This window comes from Equus quagga, chromosome 6 (assembly GCF_021613505.1).
Source record: "Equus quagga isolate Etosha38 chromosome 6, UCLA_HA_Equagga_1.0, whole genome shotgun sequence".
In the NCBI taxonomy this organism is placed as follows: Eukaryota; Metazoa; Chordata; class Mammalia; order Perissodactyla; family Equidae; genus Equus; species Equus quagga.
The window spans coordinates 121189755-121203364 of NC_060272.1; the positions used below are offsets into that span (position 1 = coordinate 121189755).

Below are 13610 nucleotides of genomic sequence, written 5' to 3' on the forward strand. Positions count from 1 at the left end.
CCCATCATGTTATATTCAGTTTATCCATAGCAAATGACTTTCTGTACGCTAGGCTGTGTGTTGCCCTCAGGACATAGATGTTGTGGGGGATCAGAATTTGCCACCCCAGAATGTGTCTCTTTGGCTAGATTACTTTTTAAGAACAAAGGACTAGGAAGAAACTTTGACCTTCCCTCTAACTGCCTAAAAGAACTTAAGATAGAAGGCCTATTCCAGGAGGGAGCTAACACCATAAGATAGCTATAGTATGATATAAACTAGGCATGTTTGAGAGAGAGGAACCTAGCAAGGGCCATTTAATCAAAGTCCTCTCCATCTCTCATTATCTTTGCATGGCATGTCAACATTTGGTTATCAAACATTTGCTTTTCCATCTCCATGTGAATTGACTTCCTCCCCTTTCAAGTCTTAAATCACTACCCTTAACATCCTCCTTTGTTTTTAGCTGAAGATGGCATTTAAGGTGGTGACTTTGGCCATTTCGGCAAGTTACTCAGTTTTCCTGGGTTTCTCTCATGTATACATGTAATTACATTTTGTTTGATTGTCTCCTGTTATTCTGTCTCACGTCAATTTAATTCTTAGAACAGCTAGAAGAACATAGAGGGTAGAGGAATGGTTCTTCCTCCCCTACAAGGTGGACATAACAAATACAGTTCCTCCTTTCTTGTATCTTTGATTTTCGTAGGGAAAGAAGCCTAAAAACAATAATCATAACTAATATCAGTTATGTTAAGTGCTATTATGAGATGAAGGAAAAACAAATGGACCCTCTCACCAGAAGCTAGAGTGAAGAATGAGAGGAAATAAAAGTAGTAGATATCCTCTACAGTTCGCTGGCTACTGAAAACCAGAAATGGAGGTGGTCATGTGGGGAGACAGGATAGAGTGAGAAAAAGACTTGAACTTGATTCTGAGGACATTTAAAGGAAGGGGAGAGAAGAGCCACAAAGGAAACAGAGGTAGAATGGCCATACATTAAGATAACAAGACAGAAAGGTGATAAGGGTTATTTAAGAAAATAAATGTGCTTAGAATAACATCAGTGGATTCATGGAAGATGTACATTGAAAGCGTCCACTACATCAGGAAAATCGATGGCATTAGTGACCTTAATGAGAGTTGGTTTGGTGGAATTAATAAGCATAAACCATAAGGGAGCAGATAGAAGCATAAATAAGAGAAGAGAAGTTAGTGACTCTGAGATGGAGAAGCAAATAGTGTGGCGTCTGGAAAAGAATGTGGGTTAGTTTTTCTGTGCATGGTTTTTCCTTTTTTGCTTTGTATTTTTTTTCTGAATGATTTCATGTAAGTGATGTACTTGCAAACCATATAAATGTTTAATATTCTATTTATTTTAAAACAAGACATTTAATTACTTCAAAAGATAATTTATCTTACCTTAGCTAATACTACTTTGTCTATCAGTAAGCTACTCAGTTTTTGTTAATTTATTAGGCAGAAATAGATAGCTAATTGGATCCTTTAAATATCTAATTACTACTGATAATATAATGATTCCTAGCATTACTGGCTTTATTAATTAGTTTCTTAACTTACATCATTGTGACACTGGTTTACTACAGCAACTTTATAGCACATTTCATTTTCTGGTAGAGCTAAATATGGTAAGAATTCTTTTATATTACTCCTTGGTAATTTTTCTGATTTTATGACTCTCACAATCATATGTGGAGCCCAAGATAACTAAATCACCGTGGACATAAAAACTGACAGACTTCCTTCAAAAATGAAAATGGGAAACTGGATCAGGCGATCTCTTTTTCAATACTTAGGACAAAGGAAAAAAATTGGTCAAAATCAGCTGAAAATACAACATGAACGTGGAGCGAGAGAGGGCTGTGTATAATTTGGGAGTAAAAGCAGACTTAACAATTATAACAGAAATCTAGCATACAAAACTCACAAAATCACCCATAACTCTCAATAAAGAAATTTTCATCGAAATTCCATTCTGCTTGGACATATGTCCTCTCAGGGAAGACGGCCCCTGGTGGCCAAGTGCAACAAGGACAGAGACCAAGAACTGGAGGGCAGGCTTGTGATCTAGACAGATCTTACCGCTTCTTGGGGATGTGCTTTCATGCTTCAAAAGGGCTACTTCTTGGCAACAATAGATTCTAATGCTGTCATGATCCTGTTTCCTCATCCTTTGTCTATCACAAAGAGAAAGAGTCTCTGAGTCTCCAGCTTCAGGCAGGGTATGGACTCTTTGGGATGGGGCAGCTATAAGGACAGAGAAAAACATGTTGCCTGCCTACAATCTACTGTGGAGACCAGATCCTCCCTATGAATCACCCCTTCCACATACTTTTGGAGACTGGCAGATGGAGCTGCCAATCTGGGCATGGAACTCAATGGTAATCAGGGAAATCTCACATTAAATAGTGCATTAAACAACCCTCAACAGTACAAGTTTAGCTTCACACATTTATTCCTAGTATCAGACTTCAACTATTATTAAGTAAGAAAATATTCTCATTTCCACTTTGAATAACGGTGTTCACATCTCTTTCACTCAGTAGTAAAAACTCTGTCTAGGTAGCAAAAGAGAGAAGTCTGACATAAGCTAAGGAATGTGAATGAATAGTATCATTATTACCTGAGAACTAGTGACATTTTATTTATTCAAATGCATCAATTTTGGTGCAGTTTCTGCAATCAGCACGATATTTTCATTGACGCAGTTCACCAGGAAGTGTGTGTGAATTGCTAAGGTAGCAGGTGGTCCTGCAACCATGGAGAGGTCTCGAATCTTTTCCTTAGGTTACACGCTTGACATTTGGATTAGGTTACACACTTGACATTTGGATTTGCTGCTCTCCAACTTGGGGTTGGACAGTACCTTAGTTAAATTTCAACAGGCTTTTGTCCTTTGCTGTCTTGTCCTCCCCTCTGGAGGAGGGGATGATGGAAAAATTTAGGAGATGGACAAGGTTTGGAAACATGTGGCTTCCTGGCCTGTATTAGTCAGGGTTTTCCAGAAACAGAACGAACAGGATGTATACAAACATGGGGAAAGATTTATTTTAAGGAATTGGCTTAGGTGATTATGGAGGCCTGGCAAGTCCAAAATCTACAGAGTAGGCCAGCAGGCTAGAGACCCTAGGGAGAGTTGCTGTTTGATTCCAGAGGCAGTTTGCTGGCAGAATTCCTTTGTATGGATTCACCATGAGTTGCCCCAAGATGTACACTCTGGCATGGAGATTATTTCAAGCTAAAAACAATCAAGGCCCAAAAGACTCAGGAAGAACCTCTGACCTTCCCCCTAACTGTCTATAAAGAATTTAGATAAAGGATCTGTTCAAGGAAGGAGCTGTCACTATAGAGAACTATAGTATAACATGAACTAAGTGTGGTAGACAGGGCGGAACCTAGCAAGGCCTGTTTGATCAACGTCCTCTGTGTATCCCATTGTTTCTGGAAGGCCTAGGAAACATTTGTTTACCAAACATTAACTTTTTTTCTCCTTGTAAATTGTCTCCTTTGTCTTTGAAGTCCTAGACACACTCCTCCCTTCTCCTTAGGCCAGAATGACATACATACCTCATTTTGCCTGACTGTGTTTGGAATTTTTCATGATTCTGTGAATTCCCCATGCTTACATATTAAATTTGATTTTCTCCTGTTAATCTGTTGTACATCATTTTAATTATTTGACCAGCCAGAATAACAAAGAGGGGAAGGGGGAGGTTTCCTTTCCCTGATATCTTCTTATTCTCCAAAGGGTCAGTCTGTTTCTATTAAGGCCTTCAAATGATTGGACATGGCCCACCCATATTATGGACGGTAATCTGCTTTACTCAAAGTCTACTGATTTAAATGTTAAATGCCCATAATTTCATGTAAAAGATACCTTCACAGAAACATCTAGAATAATGTTTGAGCAAATATCTGGATACCGTGGCCTAGCCAAGTTGACACATAAAATTAACTACCACACAGCTCCTCCCTAATTGATGTCTTAATATCTTTCAAAATATTATTCCTCTTCTATTCTTTGATGACTGCTTATGTATTTTCTATATTTTACTTAATTTTCCTTATTTTGTTGGTTTCTGGGTGAGGAAATCCTGAGATCAGGCTCTATTCAGTCACTTTGCCAGAAAAGTCTCTGTAGCTATACCCCATTTTATATCAAGAAGGTAGAAATTTGTATATATTCAAAAATAACGAACATTTCCCTTTTTAGGTTAGCTATTTCTCATGGTCTTACAATGTTATCCTGGGCCTCCTCTCTCTTTTTAAAAATCTAATATTACTGTCAATTCTTCATTCCATCAAGATTTTATTATCATCTATGGCATGAGATGAGATTTTACATTGATTTCTTCCTAGATTGCTAACTAATCATACTAGAACCATTTATCGAAAAAAAATTTCCACCACATTAACATCAGTATATCCTTTATCTTAAGTCTAATTAATACAGATAATATAATTTCAGAGATTATGTTACCCCAGACCTTGGCTTCATAGACTATCCACAACTCTGCTCAAAACAAGCCTAACACATTCTCTTTAGCTTACAGGAAACCACAAAGAGAGGAAGGAAGAGATGGCAGGGACATACAGTCGAAACCAGTTAAAACCAGCTGAAGGCAACATGGCAGTCTGACTTGGCCTGACATAGACCCTGCAGCTCATTATATGCTTATTGTAATACATTACTGTGCTATGTAACACACCCAACAGCGCCATGACAGTTTACAACTGCCACGACAACAGCAGGATATAGCCAAATAAGGAAGGAAAAGAGGTGGCACCCTTGTTCCCCCAAAAAGCCTTCCCAGTTCCCCAAATAACTATGAATATTCACCCCCTTCATTACCTTGACCCCTTATAACATCTGCTTAATCACCCCAGGAGCTGAGATGCTGGTTTGTGAACACAGTTCTCACTTCTCCATCCTTTTGCCATTGTATAAAAGCTTGTGTGTTGAATGCTTAGCTTTGGTTTCACTGCAAATCCATGACACCAAAGAGAAAAGGACCCTTTGTGGAAGAAAGGGCTGATTGTGGTTTCACTGGGGGAAACAAAATTGGTAACAATTATGTGCTTTAATAATCTGTGTACCTAATTTCTCCCTTTATCACACTGTTTTTAGTATTACTGCTATAACCTCACTTCATTTTCTACAATAGATAGCTATGCCAAGAATTCTTCTATTCTTTAACATTATTTGCATTCTTCTTGACTAAATTTATATTTCATTTACAATATAGATCATCAGTTTCATAAAAATCACAGGCTTTTGGGGATGCACAGATAGCTAAATTGCAATGAACATAGTAGTCTGGACAATTCCTTCTAAGATGGAATAGTGCAACTGGATCAAGGAATTTCTCTTCCACAATATCTAAGGTAAAAGAATAGGTGAAAACCAGCAAAAAAAAAAAAAAAACCCACAATAGCAAGCACCAATAATAATAATTAAAAAAGACAAGGGAGTAAGACCTGTCTAATTTTGGGATCAAAGTATATTTTAAAATATGCAACATAGAATTCTGTATTGAATCTTGATTCTGCCAGCAATTATGTGTGACCCTGGGAAATTCACTTAACATCTCTGAGCCTCAGTTTTCTTAAATGTAAAATAAGGTCAAAATATTCCTAGAGTTATTGCAAGTATTAAACACACTAAAACATCTTAAAAGACTTACTAGGCTATTTCCCAGAGTTAGGGCTTAAATATAATAACTATTTTCTTATTTTTTCATAGGGATATATATCAGAGTAGTGAACTCTCCCACCTGCAAAAACATGACAGGCTGAAGAATGGAAATTTGGGAAGTGTTCTGGAGAACACTGAAATAGAGTCACTGCTCACATTGAAGATGTCTGATTTGTATATTCAGTTAGGAAACGGCAGCTTGCAAAAGTATCTGGAAGAGAAGTTAGTCGAGGTGAAACCCATAGTATTAATTTGCTCATTTTAATACTGGCACACTTTGCCTTTCCCTTCATGCTTTACTGAATCGAATTGTTCTATTCCCATATCACAATTGTCTCCTCTCTCTCTCCAGGGTAGAAATTCCCCGAGTGCTCACCTCATTCACTCCTCCTTCACCTGCAGCACCCATTCATACAGCTGTTTCCTGTTCCTTTGTGGTTTCCAGCCACCAATTTCCTTTTACAAGTACAAAGCCATCAATTAAAAGCAAAGTTTGAGTGAAAGTTCTAGGTTTTTCGGAAAGTCCTATATAAGAGACTATTTTTTTTTCCTTCCAATGAAAATTTTAGAACTTAGGGAATGTCCCTGTTACAATGATGTAACAGTCGCTGTAGCTAAAAGGAACTAGAAAGCAGGATTCATTTCACTCTTGAAACATTTACAGAGGAAGAGAGCCACCTATTGGCCAAGACGGGACAAAGACATAGACCAAGTCCGGAGAGCAGGCTTCTTTCTGTTCTAGGCAAAAGTCTGATGTGTTCCACCTACTTCAGAGCTACAAAGAGCTTCTTTCCTGGAAATAACTGACTCCAAAACTTTAAGCTGATTTCCTTAGCTTTTCTATCTTAGAGAGGGGAAACACTCCCAGCTTCAGGCCAGACGTGCCCTCTTTGGGCAATGGACAGCTATGTGGAGAGAAAGGGTCATAATGCGTTTCTTGCCTCCAGGCTGCTCACAATGGCCAGAGCATCCAGAATCACTCGCTTTGCATAAATACATCCTGTAGGACACTTGCAGGCTTAGAGCCTACCATTCTGGGTGTGGAGAAGCAAGGCAAATCAGGAAATCTCTCCTGTTTGAAGGTGCTTTAACTCTTTCTCAAAACTAGGTTGTCAGTTATTTTTTAATTAAAAATTTTTTTTAATTATTATTTTTTTTTTTTAGGAAAATTAGCCCTGAGCAAATATCCGTGCCCATCTTCGTCTATTTTATATGTGGGATGCCTGCCACAGCATGGGTTGATAAGTGGTGAGTAGGTCTGTGCTGGGGACGGACTGGATCGAACCCTGCGCTGCTGAAGAGGAGCAGAGAACTTAATGTCTTGGCCACATGGCCGGCCCCTTGGGAGTTTCTCAGATTCATTCCTACTATGGGATCGTGTTACTTGACTTTATAACTAGAAGAAAATTTTCAATGTCACTTTGAATAATGACTCCACTTGTATCCCTTCCACCTTAACTCAGTAGTAAGAAAGAACAGACACAGAGGAATTTCAGAGAATAAAATTGTCGCCAACGGACAGCCTGTGGAGTATCTATTTGGGTATAAAGGAGAAGTATTAAGGTAATCCAATACTGTAGTTCAGGAAGTTAATCAGGAAGCATGTGTGAACTGCTCAGGTCGCAGGGAGGGGCTTCAATTCAGCCTGGATCTCTCAAATCTCTGCCTCTGGTTACAGACTCACTTTTTTTTTTTTTTTTTTGAGGAAGATTAGCCCTGAGCCCTTTTCTTGCTGAGGAAGACTGGCCTTGAGCTAATATCAGCACCCATCTTCCTCTATTTTATATGTGGGAGCCTACCATAGCATGACTTTACCAAGCGGTGCCATGTCCACACCAGGGATGTGAACCAGTGAACCACGGAGCCGCCCAAGCAGAACGTGGGAACTTAAGGGCTGCGCCACCAGACCCGCCCAGACTCAATCTTTAGATTGCTTCTCTCCAATTCATGGGTTAAAGGGCTCTAATTTACATGTTAAACGATTTTTGTTTTTTGCCTTTCTTTCCTACTCCACTGCTTGTGGGGGACCATTTAGGAGCAGGACAACATGGACTTTTTTTTATTCACCTTTCAAATATTGTGACTCTTTCCACTCTTTGGTTGTTGATTATTATTTTTACTATAACTTTACCCTTTTTTGGTTGTTTTTCATTATATTTTCGGGGTGCAAAAGTTCTACGATTTGGTGTCATACTGTCACCTTACCCTGACAATCTCTATAGCCATATCTTGTTTCATATCCCAGAGTTATTAACTGTTAAATATTAGAAAGTGTCGGAGGACCAAGTGGCAGCCTGGAGGGCTGGGTGAGGGGGAGTGAGTGCTTCTCCCCTGCTGTCCCCGCCGCCTCGTCCAGCAGCTGAGCGCGACGTTACACCCCAAGGCGCCTCTGGTCGAATTGAGAAGGGGCGCCCGGTGCCTACGGACGGGCTGTGAGGGATCACGGCGCAGCACCAGCTCTCCCGAGGGTTTCCGGTGTCAGGAGCGAGTGCGAACGTGGCCATGCCTCCACTCTGCCTGCCAGCAGATTCCTGCGCTGCAGCCAATCAGCGCCCCCGACTTCCAGCGTCCGGCACTGAAACACAGTAAAGACGAGGAGCCCCGCCCACGTACGTACGCCCAAGGACCTAGGAAAGAACCCGGGAGCTCATCTGTGCCTCTCTTTAGACCTTTCCACGTCTCATTCCACTAGGAGGCTGTACCAGACGCAGGACTCTAGCTCAAAAAATCTAAGCAGACGCATGTCTAGAAATGTGAAGACGTTTAAAGTCAGCAACAGCTTGAGAACTTGGAAGGAGAACAGAGATGTGTAAAGCATCCACTGGAACAGTGGCAGGTGCTCAGAAGGTGGAACAATACAAAGGGGCAGCAGTGAGTCAACTGTTTCTCCAGATCCTTCTGATTCAGAGGATGAGAAGATTGAAGTGGATGCTGAGAGCTCAGAGTTCCCCTACGGCGACACGGCCAATTAGCAGTGTCCCCAGGATGGGTGACACTGATAGCACAGCAGCCTGCAGAGTATTGGAAAGGACGAGGGTTACCCTAGTGCCAGCTGCAAACTTCCATTTCAAGTGGCAGAAAAATCTACTCCCTTATACCTATTTAAAAGGGATTCTGTCTACTTTTCCTTAGAACTTGAAGTCAGTGAGTTCAATTGATTCATACCGCACCCTATTGCTATGCAAAACAATCGACACCAATCCTTTGGTCCTGAAGTGGAAGTCAGGGTTCTTTGTCTTCTCACTCTCCTTGCTCTACTGATTTCACGCTGTGGCTGCTTGTGGGTTCATAAATCTCATGTCCACTTCTATCCTTCATTTCTTTTAACAGATTACTTCCAGGAAAGTCATTCTCTTAAATCTCCTTAAGGTTTTGGATCTTTGGTACCTTCAGGATAATCCACCCCTCCAGATTTATATTTCTCTACAAACAGTTGTATAAACAAATATAATCCAAATAGGGTTATTGAGAAGATTAAGATTTTAGAACAGTGGCTGGTCCATGGTTAGCATGCAATAAATTTCAGTGTTATCATTTTTAAATATCATTATTATCCAGATTTAGAGCAGAATCTTTTAGCACCATCCAATTTCCTTTCTCATAATTCTAGATTTCTAGAGGCAATCTTTCCATTGTCTGAGTGGTTGATCAACTAGGTGGAGAGCTCAGGCAAGGGCTGATACCTCCTATCCTGCCAGACAGAGTTAGTGTTCTAGCAACTGAGGGTCTGGTTGCCAGTCTCTGTGAGCTGGTTGGTGAGACTTCCTTCTCTCCTCAGAGCTGATCACAAGTGGATTAAATGAAACAAACATCAGATGGCTGGTCTTGCAAAGCTGAAGGCAGGCCATTGACCCAAGAGTTGGTCTTTGAGCTTCTGGCAGAAGCGGCTATTGTCCTGCGTTTGTGTTGTTCAACAGTGGCCCTCGTTCTTCCCCTCCGCCACACCCTGCTCCCCAACTTTGCTGCACTGAATTTTGCTAACTTAGAATATGTCATTTCATCAGCAGAAAAGTCACTTCTCTTTTTTCACTTTCATGACATTCAGAATTACGTTTGTTTAATTTTTTCCCACAAAGAACTGTCAAGTTTTGCTTTCTAGGAAAGTTGAAATGAGAAACAAAAAGTCTGAAGTCTTGAAAATCGTACAGAAAAATAGCCCAGGCCTTTTGCCGTTCTTTCACTTCTCTTGTTCATGTTAACCTCGGGATGAAACAGAAAGCAATACAGCAGCAGGACGACAGACTGCCCAGGAAAGCACTATGTAAAAAATAAGTTATTGAAATAATTTTTGTTTTCAAATTTTAAAATGAAATATCATGCATAAGTAAAGTAAAGAAGGCGTTTCTCTCTGACATAACAGTCTGGGCCTTACTGCTCTGCATTCTGAGCATGAGACAGAAATGGATGAGCAAAGAAGCCCAACAGTTGAATGAACAACAGACGGTCACTAGTTTCCATAATGTAAGTTTCTACTGGAAGATGTCATCCTTCAATCCCCTGTGCCCAGCTCAGACATTTTGAGCATAACAAGTGTTCAATAGTTTAAGTAAAAAAGTTGAACAATAAAAGCTATAATTGGCAAAATAAAAATTATTTGCCTACTAAAGGTGAAATGATGACAATTTGGTAATTCCGCCACCTCCTTAGAGAAAACGAACTTTTACTCTCAGCACCTGAGGGCTGTTGACTCTTGATACCTGGGGCCTCAGGTCAGGAGAAGAGGAGGTCACCACTGAGAACTCAGGTCCTTCACACACTCTAGGAGCCGGGGCCAGGGCCCTGGAAGATTGATTGTTCCACGAACAAAGAAACAAACCCCTCCTCAGTAGGGGAATTCGAAAGTCCTCAGGATGTGGTGAGCCTGTCCCCAGGGAGTGAGTCCAGGAGAGTTTGGGTTGAGGACACTGTCACTCCAGACGAAAAGTGTTACTAGATGTGATAAATACCTTTTCAGTGAGGTGGTACTGAGAAAATACGATTACCTTGGAATTAGAATCTCCACACCTACATGCACCAGAAAAGGACCAGGATTCCTGCTGGGGGTATTGGCACAGCCTGAGGAGCACTACAGACTGGTTACAAAATGGCGCAAAGAAAGGGCAATGTCTGTATCAGTCCGGACCTTGTGGACCCAGTGAAGTATAACCACGTGGACCTGCATGAATGTATTCTAGAAAGAAGAGAAACATTGGAGAAGCTCATTCACTTGTAATCATCAGTCACAGCTGTGAATAAAACAGTAAATAAAACTCGGTCATTTGTTCTAAAGAGCTTGTTTACCATATGTAGTCTGGTAAGTACCTAACAAAATGCAGAAACCTCTAGGGCTGAGGGAGACACTCTCCATATGTAAAGTAAGGAGGGTAAAATCATAGTCCAAAATCAAGGCCCAATATTGTCCTTCACACAGAGAAGAGCAATTTTGTATATTAAAAAATGCACATGAGTATGTGTGTGTATGAGTGTTTACATACCTGCATACACTTCAGGCTTTAGGACAAAGAACTTTCTCATTTGATTAATGAGTATCCATTTGGACTGGCACATCTGAAGTTTACTGGGAAAATTAAACTTCTATTGCAAAACTATAGTTTGGATTGATGACGTCTTCTTAGACCACATGGAGAATACATAAATGAAAACAAAAAAGGAAGTAAAAGTGTAGAGAAATGTTTAGAAAATGAAAATAATTGTGTTCCCTATTTAATGGCCATGCTTGGAAAGAATGTCATCAGAGAACCTCGGGTCCAAGGTTCAGAGACACCCAGCTCAGCCAGCCAGCAGCACCCTCGTTTTCCCCATGGCCCTCCTGCCCTCTCTGTTGACGGCCCTGGTGGTGATCAGCTATGGTCCTGGTGGAGCTCTGGGCTGTGACCTGCCTCACAGCCACATCCTGGTTAGCAGGAAGAACTTCGTGCTTCTGGGTCAAATGAGGAGAATCTCCTCCATAATCTGTCTGAAGGACAGAAAAGACTTCAGGTTCCCCCAGGACATGGTGGATGGCAGGCAGTTCCAGAAGGTCCAGGCCATGTCTGTCCTCCACGAGATGCTCCAGCAGACCTTCAACCTCTTCCACACAGAGCGCTCCTCTGCTGCCTGGAACACGACCCTCCTGGACGAACTCTGCACTGGACTCCTTCGGCAGCTGGAAGACCTGGACACCTGTTTGGAGCAGGAGATGGGAGAGGAAGAATCTGCCCTGGGAACTGTGGACCCTACACTGGCCGTGAAGAGGTACTTCCGGGGGATCCATCTCTACCTGAAAGAGAAGAACTACAGTGACTGTGCCTGGGAGATTGTCAGAATGGAAATCATGAGATCCTTCTCTTCATCAGCAAACCTGCAGGGAAGATTAGGAATGAATGATGAAGGTCTGAGGTCACCTTGAAATGATTCTTCTTGACTACTGTGCCGTGTCACCCTTGCACCTGTCTTTGGTCATTTCGAAAGTCTCTTATTTCTGCTTTAGTCACAGAACTTATTGAGTTAATTCAGCTAATACTTTGTCAGTTATATTAAGCAAGAATATTTTTAAAATATTTAGCTCCAGGGTCCCTAAGAGATGACTCCTTTGGTATTATTTATTTATTTATTTATTTAATTTCCATTCCTTCTTACATCTATGATATTTATAATATTTAGAAATTATATATATAATTACGTGTTCATCTTTACATTGTATTAAATTTTGCAAAATATATTTACCTTTCCATGTTATTAAATCTGCATTTTGTTTTATTTATTAAATTCTTATTAAAGAAAACTTCTTCAATTTGTTTATTTTAAAATAAAAAGTCCAAACCATCATTTTGTACACAATATGGAGGCATAGAGGGTGAAATTTATTTACTCATGCATTCCATTCATATTATACATATAAATTGAGTATCTAAATGACAAATTGTGTAATTGCTGGCAAGAAATATAGGTGAATAAAGCAAATACACTTCCCACTATGTCAAACTCTTGAGTCTTACAGGGAAGGAGACATAAAAACATCCTAATGTTTATTTTATTTCAATTAAATTAAACACTGCAAAGAGAAGTACAGGAAAATGATGTTCTCACACCAGAAGTTTTAGGTACAAATGATGCTGGAAAGGAAAAACAATATTAGATGTCCTCTCCAAGGTGCCTGGGAGATATATAAGTGCAGAGGTCTTATCAGCAGTTGGGAATATGGGTCTAGAATTTACAAAAATGCCATGGGTGCAGGTACTAATTTGGGATTCCTTACTGTGTATCTGGGCAGGAGGGCATGGGATGGATGTGTCACCTATAATAGAGTGGACGATGAGGAGAGGACCTAAACAGTCCTGCAGACCCTCAACAGTTAAAGGTTGGGCAGAGGAGAGTCTGCAATGAGCACTGAGGCCGAGTGGCCAGTGCAGTTAGAAGGACACGTGGGGACGGACAGGGGAGACTACTGAAGGGAAGACTGTGTTTAAAAGACAGAGTAGCACTTGCAGGGCAGGTGTGGACTGAAGTGTCCCAGTGGACCTGAAAACAGACGCCACTGGGGACCTGAGCAGGATCTGGGTTAGCAGAAATAATGGGACAGAAACCAGATGGGAGTAGGTTGAAAAAGAAACACAAGAACGAGAAGTAGGGATACTGTGCTGAGAAAATTATCTTTGTAAGTGTGCTTGTGAAGTGGAAGAGAGAAAGAAGGTGGTCCCTGGAGGAGATTGTGGGTTAACATACCCATGTGTATTTTTTCTTCGTGTTTTCTGAGAATCATTTTCAAAGAATGGATGAATTGGCACAAAATGTATGAATATTTTTAATATTTGACTTATTTGATTTCTATTACTTATTTAGATATTTCACATAATATATTGCTTATTTGGCTAAAAAGTAATTTATCATTGTTCTAATTAATATCACTTTGTAGTGATTTCAGTGTTAACATATT

General features: G+C 40.5%; 1 protein-coding gene across 1 annotated transcript; it reads left to right on the forward strand.

The window, feature by feature from the left end:
* The first annotated feature begins 11495 nt into the window (after positions 1–11495).
* Positions 11496–12083, forward strand: LOC124241389 (interferon omega-2-like). Its single transcript, XM_046665147.1, has one exon. It carries the CDS (start codon positions 11496–11498, stop codon positions 12081–12083), a length of 588 nt encoding a protein of 195 aa, XP_046521103.1.
* Positions 12084–13610: the final 1527 nt, after the last annotated feature.